Source organism: Salvelinus fontinalis, unplaced genomic scaffold (assembly GCF_029448725.1).
Source record: "Salvelinus fontinalis isolate EN_2023a unplaced genomic scaffold, ASM2944872v1 scaffold_0521, whole genome shotgun sequence".
NCBI classification, from domain to species: Eukaryota; Metazoa; Chordata; class Actinopteri; order Salmoniformes; family Salmonidae; genus Salvelinus; species Salvelinus fontinalis.
The window spans coordinates 104,789-123,490 of record NW_026600730.1 but is presented as its reverse complement, the minus strand read 5'-3'; the positions used below and the strand labels follow the sequence as shown (position 1 = coordinate 123,490).

The 18,702-nt window shown below is 39.6% G+C and overlaps 2 protein-coding genes across 2 annotated transcripts; both read right to left on the bottom strand.

Annotated features, from left to right (window-relative positions):
- Positions 1-8,878: 8,878 nt before the first annotated feature.
- Positions 8,879-14,039, bottom strand: LOC129846395 (caspase recruitment domain-containing protein 18-like). Its single transcript, XM_055914324.1, has 3 exons — positions 13,409-14,039; positions 13,298-13,327; positions 8,879-12,165 (listed from the first exon to the last, which is right to left on the bottom strand). Exons 1-3 carry the CDS (start codon positions 13,494-13,496, stop codon positions 11,831-11,833), a joined length of 453 nt encoding a protein of 150 aa, XP_055770299.1. The 5' UTR covers positions 13,497-14,039; the 3' UTR covers positions 8,879-11,830.
- Positions 13,660-17,461, bottom strand: LOC129846390 (NACHT, LRR and PYD domains-containing protein 1 homolog). The gene is made up of 6 exons (XM_055914318.1): positions 16,997-17,461; positions 16,650-16,864; positions 16,206-16,465; positions 15,906-15,987; positions 13,825-13,937; positions 13,660-13,680 (listed from the first exon to the last, which is right to left on the bottom strand). The coding sequence occupies exons 1-6, from the start codon at positions 17,143-17,145 to the stop codon at positions 13,660-13,662; spliced, it is 840 nt and encodes a 279-aa protein (XP_055770293.1). The 5' UTR covers positions 17,146-17,461.
- Positions 17,462-18,702: the final 1,241 nt, after the last annotated feature.

The following is an 18,702-nucleotide window of genomic DNA, read 5'->3' as shown; positions in this document are numbered from 1 at the left end:
AGGGTGTGACAGTGTTTCTATTGGCTAATAGCAGTAATGACTATCTGTTATTCAATGTGTTTCTATTGGCTAATAGCAGTAATGACTATCTGTTGTTCCATGTGTTTCTATTGGCTAATAGCAGTAATGACAATCTGTTGTTCCAAGTAGTGAATCTGTTATTCAGTGTGTTTCTATTGGCTAATAGCAGTAATGACAATCTGTTGTTCCATGTAGTGAATATGTTATTCAATGTGTTTCTATTGGCTAATAGCCGTAATGACAATCTGTTGTACCATGTGTTTCTATTGGCTAATATCAGTAATGACTATCTGTTGTTCAATGTGTTTCTATTGGCTAATAGCCGTAATGACAATCTGTTGTACCATGTGTTTCTATTGGCTAATATCAGTAATGACTATCTGTTGTACCATGTGTTTCTATTGGCTAATAGCCGTAATGACAATCTGTTGTACCATGTGTTTCTATTGGCTAATATCAGTAATGACTATCTGTTGTACCATGTGTTTCTATTGGCTAATATCAGTAATGACTATCTGTTGTTCAATGTGTTTCTATTGGCTAATAGCCGTAATGACAATCTGTTGTACCATGTGTTTCTATTGGCTAATATCAGTAATGACTATCTGTTGTACCATGTGTTTCTATTGGCTAATAGCCGTAATGACAATCTGTTGTACCATGTGTTTCTATTGGCTAATATCAGTAATGACTATCTGTTGTTCAATGTGTTTCTATTGGCTAATAGCAGTAATGACTATCTGTTATTCCATGTGTTTCTATTGGCTAATAGCAGTAATGACTATCTGTTGTTCCATGTAGTGAATCTGTTATTCAATGTGTTTCTATTGGCTAATAGCAGTAATGACTATCTGTTATTCAATGTGTTTCTATTGGCTAATAGCAGTAATGACTATCTGTTATTCAATGTGTTTCTATTGGCTAATAGCAGTAATGACTATCTGTTATTCAATGTGTTTCTATTGGCTAATAGCAGTAATGACTATCTGTTGTTCCGTGTAGTGAATCTGTTATTCAGTGTTTCTATTGGCTAATAGCCGTAATGACAATCTGTTGTACCATGTGTTTCTATTGGCTAATATCAGTAATGACTATCTGTTGTTCAATGTGTTTCTATTGGCTAATAGCCGTAATGACAATCTGTTGTACCATGTGTTTCTATTGGCTAATATCAGTAATGACTATCTGTTGTACCATGTGTTTCTATTGGCTAATAGCCGTAATGACAATCTGTTGTACCATGTGTTTCTATTGGCTAATATCAGTAATGACTATCTGTTGTACCATGTGTTTCTATTGGCTAATATCAGTAATGACTATCTGTTGTTCAATGTGTTTCTATTGGCTAATAGCCGTAATGACAATCTGTTGTACCATGTGTTTCTATTGGCTAATATCAGTAATGACTATCTGTTGTACCATGTGTTTCTATTGGCTAATAGCCGTAATGACAATCTGTTGTACCATGTGTTTCTATTGGCTAATATCAGTAATGACTATCTGTTGTTCAATGTGTTTCTATTGGCTAATAGCCGTAATGACAATCTGTTGTACCATGTGTTTCTATTGGCTAATATCAGTAATGACTATCTGTTGTTCAATGTATTTCTATTGGCTAATAGCAGTAAGGACTATCTGTTATTCAATGTGTTTCTATTGGCTAATAGCAGTAATGACTATCTGTTATTCAATGTGTTTCTATTGGCTAATAGCCGTAATGACAATGTGTTGTTCAATGTGTTTCTATTGGCTAATATCAGTAATGACTATCTGTTATTCAATGTGTTTCTATTGGCTAATATCAGTAATGACTATCTGTTATTCAATGTGTTTCTATTGGCTAATAGCCGTAATGACAATGTGTTGTTCAATGTGTTTCTATTGGCTAATAGCAGTAATGACTATCTGTTATTCAATGTGTTTCTATTGGCTAATAGCAGTAATGAATATCTGTTTTTCCATGTGTTTCTATTGGCTAATAGCAGTAATGACTATCTGTTGTTCCATGTCGTGAATCTGTTACTTAATGTGTTTCTATTGGCTAATAGCAGTAATGACTATCTGTTATTCAATGTGTTTTTATTGGCTAATAGCACTAATGACTACCTGTTGTTCCATGTAGTGAATCTGTTATTCAATGTGTTTCTATTGGCTAATAGCAGTAATGACTATCTGTTGTTCCGTGTTTATGGAGAATGGAGAACATTGATGGGGTGGGGGCCACAAAAAAAAACGCAACACATCATGAGGGACCGCAGTGTCTCATGGGTCTGCGTACACACATCCATACACCCCCATGGGTCGGGAGAAAACATTTTCGGATTTACAGATAATTCTACTCATGTTGCCATGGGGACATGTTGCCATGGGGTCATGTTGCCATGGGGTGGAGGCAAATGTTAGCCGTTTTAAATATGATAACTGATGATCAACGGACCCACCCTGGTTGGTAATTCAACCATGCTAACTACAAGTTTAGCCGCTAGACTAATTGACCAATCTAAAAACATGTAGCTAACATGGGCCAATAGACTGACTGCTGATGCTCAACCACATTTACACACTGCACCATGTGTTTTCTATTATTCTAACGGTCAACAGGAAGTTGAGATCCAGACTGAGTTCCAAAACAATGTTTTTATTATTGGTCCCGGGCCGCCAGTTGCCCATCCCTGGTTGAGTGAACAGACCCCATGCACTGCTTGAGTTCACTTGAGGTACGATCCGTTTATCTCGCCCGGCGCACCGGGGTTTTCATTCTGAGAAAAGGCGTGCTGACGATTCAACCCGTGGTTCACAACGCGCATAGATGAGCCGGTGAAGTTATATCGAGCGCAACTGCAGTGAGCAAAACGGACCACCGCCTTCCTGATCTGTCACCAGAAAGCTTTAAACTTAAAATGTGATTTAGCCCTACATTTAAATAGTTCCTATGCACATTGTTGAACGTCACATTTACTCGACGAGACAGACTATTTTATTTAACGAAAGCTATAAATTGCGATGCACGTCTTCTTTCAGGAAGTGAAAGTGAGCCAGTTTCCTCAGATAATAATCACCTTAATGTGCTGTCAATCTCCTATAACAATAATATCATACCTCATAGCCCTGTAGCCTATAACACAAATACCATACCTCATAGCCCTGTAGTCTATAACACAAATACCATACCTCATAGCCGTGTAGCCTACATCACATCTTATTGATTAGGCTAATCACTATGAATCAACAACAATGTAAATAAACCTAAAATAATCATTCTTTAAAGTTTAAATCAATATTGTATTAACTTGGCGGATGTTTAACCCCCTAAATCATCTCTCTCTTTATGATAATCTAACTTCTCAAAAATACTTTTCTACGTGACATTCTAAAAGAACGCTGCAAACCTCTGAAACATTTTTTTTCGACGATAACGTCCGTTACTTCTTCTACTTCCTTATACTAGTATTTCCTGTTTCAACTAGTGATGGGTCGTTCGATAACGATAACGGTTGTTTTTGAACGGATCTTTTTGGTGAACGTCGGTAACCGAATTGCATCGGTGAAAGAGCCGTTCATTTAGCTCCCTGGTTGTCATACAGCTACGAGGTGCTTTTTTAGCTCAAAACAACGATTACCTGCAGATAAGTTACACAATAATAATTCTCTATAGAGGGTGAATCCTTACTGCAGAAACAATAACTAGTGGGGAGAGCGCGTCATTCTTGTCAAGGCTTTGTAGTGAGTAAAATAAACAGGTGATCTAATAATTTAAATACTAGTTATCCAAAAAAATGTTAACGCCAACTTAATTTTTTGGCCAAAACTTTTGTATTTTCCTGATGTTATGAATTTTAGTGACGTTGCCAATTCTTGTTCCCGAATTATTTCGTTATTTGGTCCTCAAAACTTGAACTCGAGATTTGGAGAATACAGCGTTTCCCGCAACCATATGATTGGTCGGGTAAGATAACGCGTCATCACACTCCCTCACCTGATTGGTCGGGTAGGCGGACCTTCTGACGTTGTCCGACAGGACAAAATCGATTTGAACGGTCCTCTTTCTCGAGCGCTGAAATCATACTTTTCCGAGTTCCCTGTTGTTGTGAACGCGGCATAAACTTTTCACATTTGCATTTCATTTAGTTTCAATACCCATTGCTACACGTCACTTTTACTTGGCCGAAATGACGAGGACTTTTATATTTCAAAGAAACTACTTTAGGTGATACACGTCTTTCTCCGGGAAGTGAATGAGCGCAAAGATAATAATCACTGTCATGTGCAGTCAATCGCCCATACCCTACCTCATAACCCTGTAGACTATAATATAACATTGATTCATATTGACTAGGCTGATCAATATGAATCAGCATCAATGTAAGGAAGCCTAAAATGATCATTATTGAAAGTTGAAATTAGTATTGTAAAAACTTAACAATTCTGGGGATGTCTTACCCCCTAAATCACCTCTCTCTGCGATGGCCTAACTTCTACAAAACACTTTTCTACATAAAATTGTAAAATAACGCTACAAACCTTAGAAACATTTTTCTTCGACCGATATTGTCCATTTTTTTCCTTTACTTCCTTATAAATGTACTTCCTACTTCAACACAGTGGGCTGGTTCAACATGTATAAGTTTATATTATATATTCATATTTGTGTCATGTAACGTTTTCATACAGATTGAGTGATGTTTTGCAGTATTCAGCCCATAGAATAGGAATATCTGGTTAAAATATATTTTAATTTTTTTTCAGGATTTGATTGAGTGATGTTTTGCAGTGCTACCAGCAGAGGGCAGTGTGAGAACAACCAGGTTTGGCAGAAGGACGCTAGATGGTCATTTCTCTGTTGTGGTAACATGATAGGATGGGTAACCAATGATATACAATGATTCTGCAGACCCCCCAAAATATTGATTATAATGTATAGCATATGAAGTTAAAAATAGACACATTCACACACAGAGACCAACACACATTCACATACACACAGACCAACACACATTCACATAGACACACACATAAATACATTCACATACACACAGACCAACACACATTCACATAGACACACACATAAATACATTCAATTCCATTCCTTTTTCTTTCATTTATTGAAAATGTATTTGACAGGGATACTGCACATCAATCAACATTTCTGTAAATGAGACAGATATAACCAGCTAGCAAGTTTAACTGTAGTCCCTGGGAAGGTAGATAAACATAGGTTGAACAGCTCCTTATATGTCCTTCAGACACTCTCAAGTCATTGGTAAAGGAGTGACAGGTTACACAGCTCCTTATATGTCCTTCAGACACTCTCAAGTCATTGGTAAAGGAGTGACAGGTTACACAGCTCCTTATGTCTGTCAATGGTCAATGTGTTTCAGACGTGAGGCTCTCACTGAGAAAGCTGCTGATAGACTGAGGTGGTTGTGTTGATATTCGGTCTCTCATGAACCTCTAACAGGCCAACACTGTACAATATATTCATAAAATACATTTCTGTGGTTTTATGTTGAATGCCAAATTCTCAGAGCCAGTTTCACAGACACATTCCCAGTGATAATGCAAATACAGTAAGTACATTCCAATAACATCACAATACACGTTTACAATCCATATGTAACACATGTTTACAATCTCCTCCAATAGGGTGTTATTTCAGATGGTAATCCTAGACTCTCCTATCCCCCTCATCTCCTCCAAAAGGGTGTCATTCCAGATGGTAATCCTAGACTCTCCTCATCTCCTCCAATAGGATGTCATTTCAGATGGTAATCCGTTTTCTAATACTCATACTAACCACACTAACCGTACTATTTGTGACGTGATTTGAGTTTATAGTATGCTTATTGGTCATAGTATGATATAGTTTAGCATGCCAAAAGTTCCCGGATGTCGTACTAAATTCGCCAACATATTAAATTTACACGCAGAGGGCACTACTTCCGTACTTTAGGGCCCATAATGCAATTCTTCAGGAAATGGGCGGGGCTACACATCGTTTTCAGATTTGAAGAAAATGGCGGAAAATATGTTGCTGAATCAGTCCAACGAGAGCGGAGACAAATTCATTACTTAACTAATTATGACAAATGTCAAGAAACTGTTGAGCAATGAAATAAAGCAATGCCTTTTCAAATAAGTTACCTTACACGTTATGTTGGCTGACAATTTGTTAGCTACGCTGTCCTTGTGAACCACATAGCATATCATTACAGCAGTATGTACCGGTATGTTAGCTACCTACCTAACGTTACAGTAGTTGGCTACTTATACATCAAACGTGTCAGTATATTAACTACAGGCTAACTAACTACTCAACGTTTATTGACTTGATTATTCCCGTCATTCTTAGCTAAATGGTATAGTCGTTGTGCTTTCGTAAATTCTGTCTCTCTACTCCGATTTCAGAGCATCTCGCCTGAGACCAGAGCGCAGAATAATGAATTTACGAGCCGCTCAACACCCGTTGAATATGGCCAGTGTCAGTAAACGTCGGGGGGAAAAAAGCGTAATTAAATTGTTTCCAGCAGCACAAGAAAGCTCAAATCAACCCTACTCCTCGACCAGAGCGTCCAGCACTCCAGATTTAATAACACACCTGTAAGAAATTGTATTAGATATTGGTAACTTGTTTTAACAACTTCTCAACATTACCTATAAGTTGACACAACATACACACCCCCTCTTTCTCTTGGACATATGCTGGACACATAGGACATATACACGGCACCCACAATTCCCCTCCCCCATGAAAATCACACAGACACACCCAACCCATGGTTGGACCTCAGGACAAAGAACTCTCAGGAACCAATGGAACGTGGACACCAGGCCTGATCAGGACTACCCAAGACCCAGATCGACCAACCGGAAGGCCGGACTCGCAGATCTACCTACTTTGCTTGTTGACTATATAGTACTGAACATTTCTGGAAACTGCCTCTTTCCCGGACGATTCACTAGGAGTCAGACTGAAAGAGCCTTGCTGCAAGATTTTACTAAGATATCTTTACATGTAATTAAACTGCCTTATTATAAAATTATCCACCTCGTCCTATTGTCTCCTCTTGTTCTCCTGTCAACAGTAAACGTTTTACTAACACACCCAAAGTCGAACAATGTCTAACTAGTAATTTGATACGCTAACTAGCTAGCAAGAGGTTGCATAGCAACAGCATCAACTTCCGGTAGAGAAGGCAAAGAGCTGGTTGGTTACAGTATACTAAAATGAACTAATAGTATGTAGTATATACTCATTAAGTATGTAGTATACAGTATACTAAAATGAAATAATAGTACGTAGTATATACTCATTAAGTATGTAGTATACAGTATGTATACTACACTACTATAGACCAGAGCCCTATTCCCTATATAGTGCACTACTTTAGACCAGGGCCCTATTCCCTATGTAGTGCACTACTTTAGACCAGGGCCCTATTCCCTATGTATGCACTACTTTAGACCAGGGCCCTATTCCCTATGTAGTGCACTACTTTAGACCAGGGCCCATAGGGCTCTGTATAGGGAATAGGATGCCATTTGGGACAGCTTTGGCTGATCAGTAAAGGTCAAGGGTCATGTTAAGGACATTACCATGGAGATAGAGGAATATGTAGAATTAAAACGGGACGCCCAAGCCTACTCCTGGAATGATACTACTGGCCGTGCAGGCTTTTGCTCCGACCCTGCTCTAACACACTTGAATCTACTAATCAGTCGAATCAGAACCTTGACTGGCAGAATGAGGTGTGTTAGAGCAGGGCTGAAGCAAAACCCTGCAGACCCAGTAGATTTCCTGTGTGTGTAGTTATGTTTCCATCTGTAATCTCAGTCCATGATTGGATCTTGGTCATCTCTTTTATATTCTTTGTATAGTATTTCTGAACAGGTGTGTTATGATCCTAGCAGACGTGTGTAGGAATGGTCACTTAACAGGTGTGTATGTAACAGGTGTGTATGAATGATCACGTAACAGGTGTGAATATAACAGGTGTGTATGAATGATCACGTAACAGGTGTGTATGAATGATCACGTAACAGGTGTGTATGTAACAGGTGTGTATGAATGCTCATGTAACAGGTGTGTATGAATGCTCATGTAACAGGTGTGTATGAATGATCATAGAACAGGTGTGTATGTAACAGGTGTGTATGAATGATCACGTAACAGGTGTGTATGTAACAGGTGTGTATGAATGCTCATGTAACAGGTGTGTATGAATGATCACGTAACTGGTGTGTATGAATGATCACGTAACTGGTGTGTATGTAACAGGTGTGTATGAATGATTATGTAACAGGTGTGTATGAATGATCATGTAACAGGTGTGTATGAATGATCATGTAACAGGTGTGTATGTAACAGGTGTGTATGAATGCTCATGTAACAGGTGTGTATGAATGATCACGTAACAGGTGTGTATGTAACAGGTGTGTATGAATGCTCATGTAACAGGTGTGTATGAATGCTCATGTAACAGGTGTGTATGAATGCTCATGTAACAGGTGTGTATGAATGATCATGTAACAGGTGTGTATGAATGATCATGTAACAGGTGTGTATGAATGATCATGTAACAGGTGTGTATGAATGATCATGTAACAGGTGTGTATGAATGATCACGTAACTGGTGTGTATGTAACAGGTGTGTATGAATGCTCATGTAACAGGTGTGTATGAATGCTCATAGAACAGGTGTGTATGAATGATCACGTAACAGGTGTGTATGTAACAGGTGTATATGTAACAGGTGTGTGTACAGTAAACAACCCAGAAACAGAATACATTCTCTTTATCATGTTAAAACTCCAACAACAGCACTATGGAACCATTTTAGGTGGTTCCATAGTAAAACTAATTTTATTTGGAATGCTAAGCCAGACAAAATTAAACGTGCCTATTTATATAATGAATATATATAATGAGCTGGTCCCAGCTCTCTTCAGGTCATTGACCAGGTCCTGCCGTGTAGTTCTGGGCTGATCCCTCACCTTCCTCATGATCATTGATGCCCCACGAGGTGAGATCTTGCATGGAGCCCCAGACCGAGGGTGATTGACCGTCATCTTGAACTTCTTCCATTTTCTAATAATTGCGCCAACAGTTGTTGCCTTCTCACCAAGCTGCTTGCCTATTGTCCTGCAGCCCATCCCAGCCGTGTGCAGGTCTACAATTTTATCCCTGATGTCCTTACACAACTCTCTGGTCTTGGCCATTGTGGAGAGGTTGGAGTCTTTTTGATTGAGTGTTTGGACAGGTGTCTTTTATACAGGTAACGAGTTCAAACAGGTGCAGTTAATACAGGTAATGAGTGGAGAACAGGAGGGCTTCTTAAAGAAAAACTAACATGTCTGTGAGAGCTGGAATTCTTACTGGTTGGTAGGTGATCAAACACTTATGTCATGCAATAAAATGCAAATTAATTACTTAAAAATCATACAATGTGATTTTCTGGATTTTTGTTTTAGATTCCGTCTCTCACAGTTGAAGTGTACCTATGATAAAAATTACAGACCTCTACATGCTTTGTAAGTAGAAAAACCTGCAAAATCAGCAGTGTATTAAATACTTGTTTTCCCCACTGTATATGGCACATGGAAATGTGTGTGTGTATGGATATATGTATATGTTTGGATATATGTATATGTAGCAAAAAATCTGAAATAAAACCAACATATTTGTCCTCCGAAGAGGGGGAGAGGTAAAAAAAAACTATAAACTCTTTTTGTTTGTTGACAAAGATTTACATCTCAGTCAGATCAGGGGTGTATTCATTAGTCATCTACCGTAGCACAACGTTTTGCAACAAAACAATAGTTTATTTTGGACAAATTCAGGTAGGTCTCTACCCTGTTTTAAGGAGGAAAGCATTCAGTGTAATCCTAAATGTTGAATAGGAGTCCTGATCTAGGATCAGGTCTGTTTCCTAGTGAATACACCCCATGGTGTTGAATAGGAGTGTTGATCTAGAATCAGGTCTGTTTCCTAGTGAATACACCCCATGGTGTTGAATAGGAGTGTTGATCTAGGATCAGGTCTGTTTCCTAGTGAATACACCCCATGGTGTTGAATGGGAGGGTTGATCTAGGATCAGGTCTGTTTCCTAGTGAATACACCCCATGGTGTTGAATAGGAGTCCTGATCTAGGATCAGGTCTGTTTCCTAGTGAATACACCCCATGGTGTTGAATAGGAGTCCTGATCTAGGATCAGGTCTGTTTCCTAGTGAATACACCCCATAGTGTTGAATAGGAGTCCTGATCTAGGATCAGGTCTCCCCGGTCCAAATGATTCCAATTATTATTCTTATATTCAATGTTTTTACAAAACACTGTGTCTCCATAACATTTGTACAGTTATTTATGTATTTTGTACCCCAACACTGTTACTATCATTCTACCATTAGGTTGGTACCCCAACACTGTTACTATCCATTCTACCATTAGGTTGGTACCCCAACACTGTTACTATCCATTCTACCATTAGGTTGGTACCCCAACACTGTTACTATCCATTCTACCATTAGGTTGGTACCCCAACACTGTTACTATCCATTAAGTTGGTACCCCAACACTGTTACTATCCATTCTACCATTAGGTTGGTACCCCAACACTGTTACTATCCATTCTACCATTAGGTTGGTACCCCAACACTGTTACTATCCATTCTACCATTAGGTTGGTACCCCAACACTGTTACTATCCATTAAGTTGGTACCCCAACACTGTTACTATCCATTCTACCATTAGGTTGGTACCCCAACACTGTTACTATCCATTCTACCATTAGGTTGGTACCCCAACACTGTTACTATCCATTCTACCATTAGGTTGGTACCCCAACACTGTTACTATCCATTCTACCATTAGGTTGGTACCCCAACACTGTTACTATCCATTCTACCATTAGGTTGGTACCCCAACACTGTTACTATCCATTCTACCATTAGGTTGGTACCCCAACACTGTTAGTATCCATTCTACCATTAGGTTGGTACCCCAACACTGTTACTATCCATTCTACCATTAGGTTGGTACCCCAACACTGTTACTATCCATTCTACCATTAGGTTGGTACCCCAACACTGTTACTATCCATTCTACCATTAGGTTGGTACCCCAACACTGTTACTATCCATTCTACCATTAGGATGGTACCCCAACATTTTATTCTACCATTAGGTTGGTACCCCAACACCGTTTCTATCCATTCTACCATTAGGTTGGTACCCCAACACTGTTACTATCCATTCTACCATTAGGATGGTACCCCAACATTTTATTCTACCATTAGGTTGGTACCCCAACACTGTTACTATCTATTCTACCATTAGGTTGGTACCCTAACACTGTTACTATCCATTCTACCATTAGGATGGTACCCCAACACTGTTACTATCCATTCTACCATTAGGTTGGTACCCCAACACTGTTGCTATCCATTCTAGCATTAGGTTGGTACCCCAACACTGTTACTATCCATTCTACCATTAGGTTGGTACCCCAACACTGTTACTATCCATTCTACCATTAGGTTGGTACCCCAACACTGTTACTATCCATTCTACCATTAGGTTGGTACCCCAACACTGTTACTGTCCATTCTACCATTAGGTTGGGACCCCAACACTGTTACTATCCATTCTACCATTAGGTTGGTACCCCAACACTGTTACTATCCATTCTACCATTAGGTTGGTACCCCAACACTGTTACTATCCATTCTACCATTAGGTTGGTACCCCAACACTGTTACTATCCATTCTACCATTAGGATAGTACCCCAACACTGTTACTATCCATTCTACAATTAGGTTGGTACCCCAACACTGTTGATCTGAAGCTGTGAACAAAGACAGGGGTCCAGCTCCCCAAGAAGGTTGATCATCCTGGAACACGACTCAGTTCCTTTTCTCAACACCATGTCGATGATGTCACGTGCCTTCTCTGCCCTCTCAGCGATCACCTTCACTGACTCCATGTCCTCCTGGTTGATGACTGTGTGTTGCAGGAGTCCGTCCAGCAGTCCATTCAGGACAGGTCTTGACACTCTTTTCACAAACTCTGTCCGTACAGAACGCAGCTGCTGCTCTGTAGAACCAGTCAGACTGCTCACAGCCGGACCTCCTGCCCCCGACACAGCACCTGAGAGAGTCAGGTTACAATATAACTACATTTACATTTCAGTCATTTAGGAACAGACTTCTTTCAAAGTGACCTACAATAAAAGTCTACATTTTATTATTGAATCTTTGCATTGAGAACCTATTCTCAAACAATAACGACCTACATCAATGAACACATCACACCACTACAATTTTATTCATATTCGGTTTCACAGATGTAGAAAAACACTCTGGGGCATTCAGAACCAGGCTAATTTACATCAAGTCCTGGAGGAGATGTCATTGGGGCATTCAGAACCAGGCTAATTTACATCAAGTCCTGGAGGAGATGTCATTGGGGCATTCAGAACCAGGCTGATCTACATCAAGTCCTGGAGGAGATGTCATTGGGGCATTCAGAACCAGGCTAATTTACATCAAGTCCTGGAGGAGATGTCATTGGGGCATTCAGAACCAGTCTAATCTACATCAAGTCCTGGAGGAGATGTCATTGGGTCATTCAGAACCAGGCTGATCTACATCAAGTCCTGGAGGAGATGTCATTGGGTCATTCAGAACCAGGCTAATCTACATCAAGTCCTGGAGGAGATGTCATTGGGGCATTCAGAACCAGGCTAATCTACATCAAGTCCTGGAGGAGATGTCATTGGGTCATTCAGAACCAGGCTGATCTACATCAAGTCCTGGAGGAGATGTCATTGTTCTTGAAGACAGTCTTTTATAAATCAGGACTAGTCTGGACTAGGACCTGGTCTGTCTCATGTTGACTCTATAGGACCTGATCTGTCACAGAGATATGTTGACTCTATAGGACCTGGTCTGTCTCATGTTGACTCTATAGGACCTGATCTGTCTCATGTTGAATCTATTGGACCTGATCTGTCTCATGTTGACTCTATATGACCTGATCTGTCTCATGTTGAATCTATAGGACCTGATCTGTCTCATGTTGACTCTATAGGACCTGGTCTGTCTCATGTTGGCTCTATAGGACCGGATCTGTCTCATGTTGACTCTATAGGACCTGGTCTGTCTCATGTTGACTCTATAGGACCTGGTCTGTCTCATGTTGACTCTATAGTCTGGGTCCTACAGTAAACCATGTTGACTGGCCCTCAAGTCATTGGTTTGTATCTCTCATGTTTACTTACTAGTTGAATGGGTTTCAGTGATGTATTCATCTGAAAGAAACAAAAATAGGTTATATCACTCTAAATAGCATCTGTCAGAAAATAACAGTTATGATTGACATATTCTCCTACCTGTTCGTAGCATATCTCTCCACGCTATCCTCTCATCATCCCCGATTAACTCCATCTCAATGTCAACCCCTGTGTTTCCCATAATCATCTGACAACAGCTTGGTGTGGTGTCTGCAGGTAACAGCTGAATCTTCTGTAGAAGGCCATATGGTGCAACGATTGAGACAACAGACAAAGAGAGAAATAGTGAAATAGAACAATATTACAGTTATTCATATTGTCATGACTCTCCTGGCTGAGGATCCAAGGCCTCAGATCAGCTTGGAAAATGGCTGACAGATAGCCAGACCCCACAAGAGAGGAGATGGGGGAAGTTGGGCCTGTTTTGACAACAAAAGGCTCCTGCAACCAGGACATCCCATAGTCATTTTTGTGGCAGTTTGCAACTTGCAGAATCCTTCCAAGGTCGAACCCACCAGAGGGGAACTGTCGTGACTCTCCTGGTCGAGGATCCAAAGGCTCAGATCAGCTTGGCAAATGGCTGACAGATAGTCAAACCTCTTCCCCACAGGTGGGCCGGTTTTGACACCTAATTAACACCCAGTCATAAATTAGGCAGGAGGGAAACCTCCCGCTTGCTCTTCAGTACCAACCAAAGGAATTTGTCCTCCGGGAAACTTTTTCCGTCAAAACTATAAAAATTAAATTTAAAAAAAAAAGTGAATATTGGAACAATATTTAACCTGTTGGGGATGGGGGCGCTGTTTAGACTATTTATGCTAATGTGGCTAATTTTTTAAACGGCTTCCCACAAAATCCTTGATCGTACAATATGCATATTATTATTATTATTGGATAGAAAACAGTCTATAGTTTCTATAGGAGTTGAAATTTTGTCTCTAAGTGGAACAGAGCCCATTCTACAGCAATTTCCCTGACATGGAGTCAGATTTGAGAAACGTTGGCCACTTTTCTGAAGTCATTTAAACGGGCACTGTCGTTGCTATGACTATACGGACACTTCTTACGTCTTCCCCTGGATGCCTTTACGTGATGACGATTCCAACGGGCTCGATTGCTCGTTCACAGGCCCTACAAATGAAAAAAACCTTTAGCTAGCAAGTCTTTTCTTGCTGCGTAACGCGCGTGGAAGACACCGACCCTCTCCTGTTCCAAGCGTTAGTTTAGCCTGTTATATTTCTCCGGTCATCTTTTCACTCGTTATAGGAGTTACAAACATCACAAAGTAGTTAATTTAAAGCGTTTTATAGCAATTTATATCCGTTTAGTGCGATTTTGGGACATTTATTTTTGCAACGATGTGAAAAGTTGGGCACGCTTTTCAGTTCATCCCGAACGTAGTTGACATTTCCACATGGCAAGAGGACAGCTTTCCACCAAAAGACGATTTCTCCCAAGAAAGGATCCTTTGCCCAAGATACTGATGGAAGAACAGCTCAAGGTAGGACATTTTTATTATGATAAATCGTGTTTCTGTCGAAACATTTTAGTGGCTTAGGACGCCATGTTTTTTGACGTAGCTTCGCTTGGCGCAAACTGTATTGAAAAGTAAGGATAAATTAAAAAATGTAATAACGCAATTGTATTAAGAATTAAATTGTCTATCAATCCCTGTCCACCCTATATTTTTTAGTCACGTTTATGAGTATTTATGTATAAGAGTAGATCACTGTCTAAGTGGCGCAAGGACGTTTTCTTTACCAGCTTGTCTACATTTCACATTGTCTAACCATGATTTTGGTGGCTAAATATAAACATTTTCGATCAAACTGTATATGCATGTTGTAATGTGATGTTACAGGAGTGTCATCGGAAGAATTCTGAGAAGGTTAGTGAAAAAATTAATATCTTTTGGCGATGTTGACTTTTATCGCTCACTTTGGCTAGAATCAATGCTGGGCTGCTAATTGCTATGTGCTAAGCTAATATAACGATTTATTGTGTTTTCGCTGTAAGACACTTAGAAAATCTGAAATATTGTCTGTATTCACAGGATCTGTGTCTTTCGATTCGTGTATGCTGTGTATTTTTACGAAATGTTTGATGATTAGTAGTTAGGTAAACACGTTGCTCATTGTAATTATTCTAGTCCATTTGTGATGGTGGGTGCAATTGTAAACTATGCCATATACCTGAAATATGCACTTTTTTCTAACAAAACCTATCCCATACCATAAATATGTTATCAGACTGTCATCTAATGAGTTTTTTTGTTGGTTAGGGGCTATAAATATCTTAGTTTAGCCGAATTGGTGATGGCTACTGGTGTTGGTGGACAAATAAAAGATGGTGGCTTATGCTAATGTGTTTTTAGGTAATAGATGTACATCTTTACATATTGTGTCTTCCCTGTAAAACATTTTAAAAATCGGAAATGTTGACTGGATTCATAAGATCTGTGTCTTTCATTAGCTGTATTGGACTTTAATGTGTGAAAGTTAAATATTTTAAAAAAATATTTTTTTTGAATTTCGCGGCACTGGTTTTTCAGTGGGGGGGGGGGGGGGGTGCCGCTAGCGCCACGCTGATCCTAGACAGGTTAAGGACCCGTTTGGATTTGACAGGAGAAATTCTGAATATCCTTGGGACAGCTGATTTTTCTCCCGTTCCTGAACAGCCTACAAGATAAGCAATGTAGTCCCATAATTCACACAACTTGCAGCTAACTGAGATACAATAGAAACTATGACAAACATTCGTATTACACTGTATTAATGAATGTTACAACAGAAATAGATTTCTCACAGAGCTGCATGTTGTCTTTGTAATCTAGAGATTTTCAACAAACTATCAGCTTTCCTTTAGTAAGTTTCAACATACTGTCATAGTGCCTCACCTCTTTCTGACTGGAGTTTCTGAGGAGCAGGTACAGCCTTGAAATTACTGTTGACCTTTTTACTGCCAAATAGAGGATCCCGTCACAGTGGACATCTACGTTCCAACAGGCGATATAGTTCAGTACAACAGAGACAGATGAGAACTTGGGATGGAGAATCTTAGCATGGAATCTGGTGACCTCATGCACTTCCTCAAAAGACACTCCATGTTCCTCTACATGAAGAATCTTCATCTCATTCCTCAGGGAAGGGTTGGTCCCTGAACAACACAATAAAAAGGAGACAAAAAGACAAATATTGTATTATTCATCCAACTAAAACACAAAGAATATGCAGTACCAGATCACAGTAAACTCAAACTCCCAGAATAGTTCATTAATTCAGGAAGTGAAACTCAGTTACATGGAAATGTCTTTCTGAATACTATTTCTATATGGTTTTACCTAAACAGACAAAGTGTGGCAGATGAACTTCCTCCAGTTCACCTAACTCCATAGTGATGTCCAGCAATGGACCACCTTGTGTGTACTGCATGTCTTGCAGAAGTTGACTGTAGTGTTCCCAGTTCCTGAAGTGATACTTCAGAATGACATCTCTCTCACACAGCCAGCGGAGCCCAGACACTGTGCACTCATAACTCCCTTTGGGTGTCCTGTGTCTGAGGGCAACAACAAGATATGGTAGAGAGGGTCAGTGGTCAAATGGAGAGGTTGGATTAGAAGACTATTCCCAAAGGTAATGGGGAAATACACTAGCAAGTGGAATGAAATGTTAAAAGTAGTTACTTTACCTGAACATTGTCACTCCCTGGACAGTGGAAGTCAAGGGTTCAATCTGAAGCCAGTGTGTGGAGTCCTGAACAAGGACAAGCATATCAGTAATACATATGGGGCCTGTTTCCTGGACACAGATTGAGTCTAGTGCTGGACTAAAAAGCATGCCCAATGGAAGTTTCAATAGAAAGTTCTTTAAGGTCCAGGACTAGACTTAATCTGTGTCTGGGAAACTGGCCCATTAACCAAAGTAAATAATCTAATATATGTATTCAAAGTTACATGGAATGCTGGTGATTTATCAATTAACCTCTCTTGGGTAGGGGGCAGTATTTTGATGTCCGGATGAAAAGCGTGCCCAAAGTAAACTGCCTGTTACTGAGGCCCAGAAGCTAGGATATGCATATAATTTGTAGATTTGGATAGAAAACACTCTAACGTTTCTAAAACTGTTAAATGTCTGAGTATAACAGAACTGATATGGCAGGCGAAATCCCGAGGAGAAACCATCCCCCAAATGTTTTTATTTATTATTATTATTATTATTTTTTTAAATCAGCCTACCCCTATTTTCAATTGCTATCACTTTTATTAAAAGGCAAAGTCCTCCCAGATTGCAGTTCCTAGGGCTTCCACTAGATGTCAACAGTCTTCAGAAAGAGTTTCAGGCTGGGTTTTGGAAAAATGAGCAAGAAATTGTAGTTTTTCTAGGTGGCTCCCATTTTGTCTGTAGTGTTTCCAAGCGTGTGGAAGAGAGCGCGTTCTTTAGTATTTTTCTCCGGTAAAGACAATAACGATTCTCCGTCTTAAATTTGATCATTTATTTACGTATTAGGGTACCTAAGGTTTGATTATAAACGTTGTTTGACTTGTTTGGATAAGTTTATTAGTAACGTTTGGGATTCATTTTGTATGCATTTTGATATAGGCAAACTGGGTGGATTACTGACTGAAGCGTGCCAGCTAAACTGAGTTTTTATGGATATAAAGAAGGACTTTATCGAACAAAAGGACCATTTGTGATGTAACTGGGACCTTTTTGGAGTGCCAACAGAAGAAGATCATCAAAGGTAAGGCATTTATTATATCGCTATTTCTGACTTTCGTGTCGCACCTGCCTGGTTGAAATATGTTTTTCATTTGTTTGTATGCGGGGCGCTGTCCTCAGATAATCGCGTGGTTTGCTTTCGCCGTAAAGCCTTTTTGAAATCTGACACAGCGGATGGATTACCAAAAAGTTAAGCTTTATTTTGATGTATTACATTTGTGATTTTATGAAAGTTGAATATTTATAATACTGTAGTTTGAATTTTGCGCTCTGCAATTTCACAGGATGTTGGCCAAGTGGGACGCTATCGTTTTAAAGCTGTCTAATGACAAAATATGACAACAGCTAAAATCCTGCATGTCTACAAGCAGAACACAGGACTGTCTATATCCCAGTATGAATGGTTGGTCAGTACACACCTGGCTTTGAGACTGTGTTTATATTACTAAAGCAGAACACAGGACTGTCTATATCCCAGTATGAATGGTTGGTCAGTACACACCTGGCTTTGAGACTGTGTTTATATTACTAAAGCAGAACACAGGACTGTCTATATCCCAGTATGAATGGTTGGTCACTACACACCTGGCTTTGAGACTGTGTTTATATTACTAAAGCAGAACACAGGACTGTCTATATCCCAGTATGAATGGTTGGTCAGTACACACCTGGCTT